Here is a 9,998-nt window from a genome sequence, read left to right as displayed (position 1 = left end):
GTTTAGTGGATTGTTCCATTTTGGATCTTGCATGTATCAAAGCACTTGGCTGTTTCAAATTCCTATTAGTGAATACTATATCATTAAGATGTTTCCAATAGAAGTGCTGTGAGGCCATTACAGACGTGCTATGTCCTCTGATTTGTGTCTGTTACCAATGCTTCCAACTTCCGATTCAGTATTGTTGTAAACTTACAGAAATTAAGTATGTTCACCACTGGCGGAAAATCAGTTGGATGATGTTTTTGGCCATTCTCTGGCTTAAAAGGAATCTATTCTTTCCATGATAATTCTCTGATGGTTTTATCTAATATCTGAAGAGGGAGAATGAGACGAACCTAACTGCAACACAATAACGGCCATCTCTGATTAAAGATTTATTTAAAAAATTTAAATTTCAGCACTGTTTCCTTTAGTAGGACTTGATATATATAGCATACACAATTCACTGCGTGAAAGCAGTTAGTTGAAGTTTTGTAGGTAAACTAAGGAAGAAAAGAATAAATCTCAGCACTCAAAAGTCTGGAGGGAATGGCAAAACACAAAACCAAGATTTGATGGTACACAAAAAGGGAATTCTTTACTTTGTCTCCATCTTTCTTCTTCTTCCTTGTTGCCCCCTTAGCACAAACTAGGCACCATGGAATGTCTTTATCTTTGCTTCTACACTCCTTCATTGGCTGCCATTAAATTCCCTTTCCATGTGCTTACTTTCTCCTTTCATTCAACCATTTCTTATATAAAGCATTGCACCATCATTTGTCACCAAGCACCAAGGGTCCTCGCTGCAAGTTTCAACCCATTGTAATTATAAATTTACAATGGCCTCAACTGTTGCTGGTAGCATGCCTGATGCTTTGAAACAAAGCCGATATCATATGAAGAGATGCTTCGCTAGGTGAACACCCTTCTTGTTCTTTTTGTTTTTTCCCTCTACCATTTATGTCAAATTTCAATGCATAATGCTAACTACTTTTTTTCTTTTTGACTTCAAAATTGGACGTGAAAGGTTCATTGCAATGGGAAGGAGGTTGATGAAGCTGAAACATTTAACAGAAGAAATAGAAAAAACTATTGAAGACAAGGCAGAAAGAACCAAGATTTTGGAGGGTTCACTTGGAAAAATTATGAGTTCCACACAGGTCAGCACCATTTAACCAACTTAATTGAATAGGAAGAAAAAAGAAAAGCAAAAGAGTTATTGCAAGGCGTAACGATTTCCTTTGAAATTTTCAGGAGGCAGCTGTTGTCCCACCTTATGTTGCTTTTGCAGTAAGGCACAATCCTGGCTTCTGGGATTATGTCAAAGTTAACGCTGAAACTCTCTCTGTGGAAGCTATTTCAGCCAGGGACTATCTCAAATTCAAAGAGATGATCTTTGATGAAGATTGGTAAGTGGAAGATTGTATCATTTTAAAGAAACAATTTTTTAATATTCAAGATTAGTTTTGATGGTTGAATGTGCAAGCAGGGCAAAGGATGAAAATGCACTCGAAGTAGATTTTGGTGCTTTTGACTACTCTAATCATCGATTAGCTCTTTCCTCTTCTGTCGGAAATGGGCTAAACTTCATCTCGAAAGTTTTGTCTTCAAAGTTTGGTGGAAAGGCAGAAGATGCCCAGCCTTTGCTTGATTACTTACTAGCTCTTAATCATCAAGGAGAGGTATGGAAATGGACTACCTTCCTTTCTTAAGGAATTATATAATGATGTATGTTATAAAGATCCTTTTTAAACATTGACACTTTGCAGAATCTAATGATCAATGAGAATCTGAATGGCGTCTCTAAGCTTCAAGCAGCATTGATAGTAGCTGAAGTTTTTGTATCTTCCTTTCCCAAAGACACACCTTATAAAGACTTTGAGCATAAGTAAGCTTTTCAAACGCTTCTGTTATCATATGCAATATACCAAGAATATGTTGCCTTTTGAAAAGTTGTTTATGTTTATGACTTGATAATGAAAATACTAGGCTCAAAGAATGGGGCTTTGAGAAAGGGTGGGGTCACAATGCAGGAAGAGTAAGAGAGACAATGAGACTGCTTTCCGAGATAATCCAAGCGCCAGATCCCATAAATATGGAGTCCTTTTTCAGCAGGCTTCCTACTACATTCAACATTGTTATCTTCTCCATTCATGGTTACTTTGGCCAAGCAGATGTCCTTGGTTTGCCCGATACTGGAGGCCAGGTTTACATACACAGCAATTTATCTCCTTTTGCCTCATATTTACTTATTAGCGACACTTGCATTATTGAAATCACATTTGTATTTAACAGGTTGTTTATATTCTGGATCAAGTAAGAGCCTTAGAGGAGGAAATGTTACAAAGAATCAAGCAGCAAGGGTTAAATGTGAAGCCCAAGATTCTTGTGGTGAGTTATGCAAAAATATGCGTAGCCAAGGTTTTGAAATTGTTCAGAGGGGATTAAGATGATCGAGATATTTGTTTCCTTCTTCCATTGATGTGTACAGGTCACTCGTCTCATTCCAGATGCTCGAGGGACTACATGCAATCAGGAGATGGAACCTATACTTAACTCGTCCCATTCTCACATCCTGAGAATTCCATTCAGGACAGAGAAAGGAGTTCTTCGCCAATGGGTTTCTCGGTTTGATATCTATCCTTACTTGGAGAACTATGCCAAGGCAAGTCTCCTACCAAAATTACCACCTATTCATACACTTTATTCAGTTTTTTGAGCTAATCATTCTCATTTGTCACGTATGTGATTAGGATGCTTCTGCTAAGATACTTGAGCTCATGGAAGGTAAACCAGACCTCATTATTGGGAACTACACTGATGGAAATTTAGTGGCATCTCTATTGGCCAACAAACTTGGAGTTACTCAGGTTCTACAGCTGATCATTTATCTGATCAGATTTTCTACATTGTTTTCTTGATAATTAAACGGAAATCTTATGAGATTGTAACATTTTAGGGAACCATTGCTCATGCATTAGAGAAAACCAAGTATGAAGATTCTGATGTCAAGTGGAAGCAGTTTGATTCCAAGTACCACTTTTCTTGCCAATTCACTGCCGATTTATTGGCAATGAATGCTGCTGATTTTATCATTACCAGCACATATCAAGAAATCGCAGGAAGGTTAGCACTGACTCTCTCAGTATATTTGGCAACTTAATGAATGTACTGCTTGTGGCCAACACTAAAAGCTATTACTCGTCCTTCAGCGAAACTAGGCCTGGACAATATGAAAGTCACACAGCATTTACCATGCCGGGGCTTTATAGAGCTGTTTCAGGCATCAATGTATTTGATCCAAAGTTCAACATTGCTGCTCCTGGGGCTGAACAGTCTGCCTATTTCCCCTTCACTGAGAAACAGAAACGATTCAGCGCGTTTCGTCCTGCTATTGAGGAACTACTTTACAGTAATGAGCAAAACAACGAGCACATGTAAGTCTAATTGCCCCATTTTCCTAATCTAACCATTGCTTAAAATGTTCTGTTTTTACTTGATATGTGGTACTTATCAGTGATATTTTTTATTGGAACAGTGGATTTCTTGCAGACCGTAAAAAACCAATTATATTTTCAATGGCAAGATTTGATACGGTGAAGAACTTGTCAGGCTTGACTGAGTGGTATGGGAAGAATAAGAAGTTGCGGAACTTGGTTAACCTCGTTATCGTTGGGGGATTCTTCGATCCATCAAAATCAAAAGACCGGGAGGAAGCAGCTGAAATCAAGAAGATGCATGAATTGATTGAGAAATACAAGCTCAAGGGACAAATGAGATGGATAGCAGCTCAAACTGATAAATATCAAAACAGTGAGCTATATCGAACTATTGCTGACACTAAAGGAGCTTTCGTCCAACCGGCTTTATATGAAGCTTTTGGACTAACTGTTATTGAAGCAATGAATTGTGGACTGCCTACATTTGCTACTAATCAAGGCGGACCTGCAGAAATCATTGTTGATGGGGTTTCAGGCTTCCATATTGATCCTTACAATGGGGATGAATCGAGCAAGAAAATAGCTGATTTCTTTGAGAAGTGTAAGGTTGATTCTAAATATTGGAACAAGATATGTGAAGGAGGTCTCAAGCGCATTGAAGAATGGTAAAAAACTAGTTCCAAATTTAAAAAAAAGAAGGCAAAAATGCTTATCATATTATATTTTCCGTGGTCTAAATCCTGCTTCGATGCAGTTATACGTGGAAGATTTATGCAAACAAAGTATTGAATATGGGATCAATCTATGGATTTTGGAGACAATTCAATGTGGGGCAAAAGCAGGCTAAGCAAAGATACTTTGAGATGTTTTACAATCCTCTCTTCAGGAAATTGGTAGGTTATATATGTTGATTACAATTTACTAAGATCCTCAAAATGAACAAGAAATATACATTGACTATGCTACTTTTGTAATTTCACAGGCCAATAACCTGCCGATCCCACATGAAGAGCCATTGCCACTTGCAACATCAGACTCTATTCAATCCCAAGAACCAAAACTACCACTACCAGTTCCAGCGGCAGTAGCTAAAGTTCTGCCATTACCAAGGCATGCTTTTAACTTAATTACTTCTCTACCTAGAGTGACTGGTAAAGTGGTTGTCATGTGACCAGAAGACGAGCCGTGGAAACAGCCTCTTGCAGAAATGCAGGGTAAGACTGTGTACGATAGACCCTTGTGGTCCGGCCGACCGCCTTTCCCTGGACCCCGCGTATAACAGGAGCTTAGTGCACCGGGCTGCCTTTTTTACTTCTCCACCTAGAGTGTATATATTTCAATACAATGGAGTTATTTTTGTGATGATTTTGATTCTTGGTTTAAAACAGGATTGCACCTCAGGAAAAAGAAGAAGACAAGAAACTTGAGACCTCAAGAACAGAGATCGCGCAACACGCTTGCCATTGGCTCTGTCTTTGTGTTTCTGCTTCTGTTATAGTTTATGCTTTGGTAAAATTGTACCGTTTAGTTGAATGATTCAGAACCTTAACACGTTAGGAAAGAACACTGAAATAAAAGGAAAATCATCAAAGCTGGGACAAAATGCTAACATATGTCTCATTCAATAATTGAATGTTAATAATATTCTTGTAGTGATGACCAATTACATACAGTAATAAAATTGCCAGGCGTTTTGGTTGAATTGCATTTTATGACAAGTTAACTCCTGATGGTTAAGTGGCTACTTGTTTAGGGTTTAACTTGTATACTGATAGTGTAAATAATTTTACACAATCAGGTGTATTTAACCCGTCATAACAGCTAACATGCCTTATTTTTATGTTACTAATCCTATTTTTTTTACCGACGGTTACATGTAATTATCTTTTATATGACGTGATAGTACTAAACTCTCTTTACACTTTGAACAACATTAGAAGGGGATCAAGTGAGAGGGTTTTTCCTTTCCTTTTTTGTGGGTTTTTTTTTCCTGGCCATTGCAACTTACAAAGTTGGTCAATATATAATTTTGAGAAGTTACCATGAGCTGATAAAAACCATAAATTCCAAAAGATTCTGCATGTGACGAAAAAAAAAAGAAGAAATATTATGCATGCACTTTACATGTAGATGAAAGTGTGAGACTAAATTCTGTTGCGTAATTTCAGAAAACCTATCAATTTTCTAGTGAAAAACCACTATCACATGAATCCTTCGAGTGAATAAAGGAAAGAAACCAAACATATGAATCCAATATGCCATCAATTTCTCTAGTAGATCGAATTCAAAAAATAAATGAAAAATCTCTCTACGAGAAGGTCGACGAGGAATAAAACTCATGAGTTCATTCACGCTTTTCTCTCTTGTAGTTGATCCACATGGAATTAGTAATTCTTCCAAAGAAAATCATAATTTAGTGCGATTAAAGGTTTGGTAATACAGTGAACGGATTCAGGATTTTCATATCGTGGGTGCTCAACTATTTTTAATCTGAAAATAGCTATACTGAGATAGAGTGCTCAGTTAATGTATTTATATGAATTATTAGTTCTTTTATATAAGTACTCCTTCCGTCTAAGTTTTTTTTGTCTACTATTGGCTTTGTACACCCTTTAAGAAATAATAAATAATACGGTAATTTTACTATATCACCCTTATTTATTATATATTGAAAAATGAATTGGAAATAAATAGTACTTAATAAGAAAAGGTAAAATAGGTATAAAATGGTAAATTATTCATTGGTTTTCTAAACTGGACAAGTAAAAGTGAACATATATTTTTAGTACAATTGACAAATAAACTTGAACGAAGAGAGTAATAGTGTTTGGCTCTAAAAGTAACGAATGCTCAAACGCAAATAACCTATAGATTAGATCCGCCATGGGGACTAATACTCCAACAAATTTTACTAATTATTCATGAACAAAAAAAAACATGGGATGTATCATTATACATCCAACCACTCCTTCTCTAATTAGTATAACCAGACATTCCCACCCCCACATAATAGAGGAAGTTACTTCTTCATCTCCATTTTATTATTATTATTATTGTTTTTTTAGTCGGTTTCAAAAATAAATAAATTTTGAAAGCTTTTTAGTTTGATATTTTCATATTATCTTAATGACACTTTTTATTAAGAAAGACATGACATGTTTAAAATTATACTAATATTTTAAAGGTACTTTTATATGTTGTAGTAGTATATATTATCAAATTGATACGTCAACAATGTTTCTTTTTTATTTTCTTAAAATTCGCAGCCACTCAAACACTATCATATTTGGAAAAAAGTTAAATTATTACGCTTATTTAAAATGAAAACCGACAGTGGTAAAGAAAACACGTATCCAACTGTAAGATATCCAAAAACAATAATGAGGACAACAAGTATTACTGAGTACTGACATGTTGAAGAAAATTAAATGCACGTGGGGTGTCGTGTATGAGATATACTCCCTACAACTTTTACTGATTTTTTGGTAATTTTAAAATATATTAATGAATTCATATGTTAATATTAATTAATAATAAAATTAATCATATTAATCTTAATATTTTTTATTAAAAATATAACAAATATCTCTAGTCTCTTTGCTCCAATGACAACTTTTAGAAAAAGAAGTTAATTCCTTCTTAATATCTGAAAAATCAAATATTATAGACCATAAAAAAAGGTCAAAAAATCAATTAAATTGGACGGGAGAGAGTATTCTCATAATACAAATATAGAGGGTCAGTTCGAAAATGCGACACCTTATGTCCTTTCACTTGGATGCTACCTCATTTCATTTAAAATTAATTATTATAAGTTGACTGGTTTCTAATTAGTCGACTAGATGTAATAACGAGATATTAAGAAGTGTAGAATTAAAATGTAGAAGTAAAGTGCATGAATTAAAGACACAAGAGTTTTTATACTGGTTCAGATTCAATGTGAATCCTAGTCCAGTCCCCCTGGGTTGCAAGGGAGTTCTCTTTCAGTGATCGAATTTCTTGAGTACAAAGTGAATGGTGTAGTTTACACCAACAACTCAGTTTCTATGTCACTCGTCTTTTCTTGATACAATGCCTCACTAGTATTTTTCTCTCTCTTTTCTCTAACTTGTTACACAACAGATCTAGTAGAGCTACAATGTTTGTTTGAAGTAGAACAAAGAGAGGGTAATTGGTTTGATCAAAGTATGTCTCTCTAAGACTTAAGGTTGCGTAAAATACTTTGTAGGAGACTGTTACTGAAGAGATTTGCCAACCCAAGAGATTTGATTCTTGGAAAGAAATTGATTCTTTCCAAGAATAAGGTTAATTCCCGTTACTCTTCCTTTTTGTGTGGACTTTGACAGCTTTCCATTTTTAAGTCTTGATAGCGCCAGATTTGCTCTTTAATTTTGGGTTCTTCCAGTAATAGCTACTGATTGATATCTTGCCGGATCTTCAATGCTTCTTTTCCTTTTTAACTCTCCAATCAATCTCGGATTGATTATCCCGCATGATCGTCAGTGCTTCTTTTCCTTTTGAATGCTTCAATCAATCTTTGATTGATTTCTTCCTTTAGCTTTGATTGCTTCTCTTTATGCACTTCGATTTTGGTTGATTTCCTTGAGTCCCTACACCGGAAGCAATTATATTATTTTTTAATCATTAAAACTAAAACATAACAATCTCTCCCTTTTTGATGATGACAAAAAAATAAAATATGTAAACATCAGTTAACTTCCATGTATTTTACTCCCCCTCAATGAATGCAGTTGATTCCCCCTCAATAGGTGCCATTGGGACTACTTCTTTTAGTCGATTTCTCCTGTAGTATCTATAGTCGACTCCCCCTGCAATGGATGTACCTGCACGAATATATGTATAGCCTTCTCCCCCTTTTTGACATCAACAAAGAGGTGATAAAAACAACAATACACCAGATACTAAAGCAGAATTTGTAGCATGATATGCATGCAGAGTTAAAAAACAAATCATCCAATGACTGGTTATCCAGTCCAAAAAAGCATAACAAAAAGAATTTGTCTGAAACTTCCACATTAATGTCGCAAGAAATAAGTAAGAGTGTTGCAAACTGCCTCCTTCAGTTGATCAAAGCTAGCATTAGCTGAGACAACCACTCCTTCAAGCCTGTCGTGTACTTCCTTGAATGCCTTGACTGCGTTTTCCCTAACTGTGAGAATTGCAACCCTTATCTTTGAAACATCAGACCCTGTCTCTTTGGAGATTGCATAAATGTCCCCCAATAGTGGATTGAGTGGCAGCAAGAAGATCTTTGATGGTGATCAGCTAGTTGTCAATGACAGTCAGTTTCTCATCAAGGTCAGGATTACTAAGACTGTGATGGGAAACAAAGGCTTTGGTCTTGGAATCAGGTTGAACATGCTTGACCTCACCTTCATGTTTCTTAACCCAGGAACCCTTCACACACACATATCCCATACTAGCAAACACTCTAGAATTTTAAGATTTTGAAACAGAGACGAAGGGATATTCAGAGATAGAGATATTATGAGCTTCTAGAATGTGAGTGATGGCCATGCCATAGGGCAGACTGGTGGGATCATCAGCACTTTCAATCATAAAAGTTATAACCCAGGAGGACAGTTTGATCTTGAGTTTGGTCACAAGGCAATAGACAAGAAAGGTATCTATTTGAGAGAAGATAGAGAAGGATCCAGTACGAGGGAGCAGAGTAGTTACAACAATATAGGCTAGAACACGAGTTTCAAAGCTAACATCACTTGGACCTAACTGGTTTGGGAGGGATTCAAATGAATACTCAGTAATACAATGTTTTGCTTGATCAAAGGTGATTTCAAAATCATCAGGCCAAGAATTTTTGAAAAGCATGGAAAAACTAGATTACTTACACTGGAAAATTGAGTCAAACATGGCACAATCAAGAACGATGCACTTTCCTAACACTAAGGATTCCAACTTGTCAAACTTACTAGAGCGAAGATTGACATAAAACATTCTTACTAGGGGTTCATAGACTTTAGGAGGGGGAACAAAAAAGAATTTTGACCAGCCTTGATAAACAAATAGATCTTTTACCTTACAGTTTAGGGCTTCCATGTCATCAAGGTCGACTACTCTGCCATGAGCGATTGGCTTGTCTTTCAGAGAAATAAAAAAATCCCTGTTTGGAGAATCCCAGAAATTTAGGTCAGACTCTAAAGAACTTGAGAGATCTATTTTCGATTTCTTTGGAGAAAAGGATTCAATAGTTCTTCCAAAGGTCTTTTTTGTAGGGCTTTTTCTCCTAGAGGATGAGAATGATCTGAGAGTTCTTTCTGAGATGAGGCTAAGCCTTCCGAGTGGTCGGACCCTAGGTCTACTTGTTCTGGAGGCTGGGAAGAAGGTTATGCTCTGGAGTGAGTACTTTTCCTGGTGGAGGCTGAGGTATTTTTAGAGTGTTTAGCCATGGAAGAAACTGGTTGAAGAGAGTTTCGGAGAGGGTTTCTAGGCGATGGGAACAATGGAGATTGGAAGAGGGTTTCAGAGATTAAAAGAAGGGGTTTATTACGATTGGGTACAGGAAAGGAAATGATGTCAGTTGAACAGGCGTGATGA

At 36.3% G+C, this 9,998-nt stretch overlaps 1 protein-coding gene across 1 annotated transcript; it reads left to right on the top strand.

The window, feature by feature from the left end:
- The first annotated feature begins 18 nt into the window (after positions 1-18).
- On the top strand, positions 19-5,124 carry LOC104108826 (sucrose synthase 6-like). Its single transcript, XM_009617954.4, has 15 exons — positions 19-898; positions 1,010-1,142; positions 1,237-1,391; positions 1,472-1,664; positions 1,752-1,870; positions 1,972-2,188; positions 2,278-2,373; positions 2,474-2,647; positions 2,736-2,852; positions 2,942-3,108; positions 3,195-3,419; positions 3,521-4,087; positions 4,177-4,315; positions 4,405-4,532; positions 4,811-5,124. The coding sequence occupies exons 1-15, from the start codon at positions 822-824 to the stop codon at positions 4,956-4,958; spliced, it is 2,655 nt and encodes an 884-aa protein (XP_009616249.1). The 5' UTR covers positions 19-821; the 3' UTR covers positions 4,959-5,124.
- The last annotated feature ends 4,874 nt before the right edge of the window (positions 5,125-9,998 follow it).

Source organism: Nicotiana tomentosiformis, chromosome 3 (assembly GCF_000390325.3).
Source record: "Nicotiana tomentosiformis chromosome 3, ASM39032v3, whole genome shotgun sequence".
Lineage (NCBI taxonomy): Eukaryota > Viridiplantae > Streptophyta > Magnoliopsida > Solanales > Solanaceae > Nicotiana > Nicotiana tomentosiformis.
Note: the sequence above shows the minus strand (reverse complement) of the source record. Positions and strands in the feature narration are given on the sequence as shown.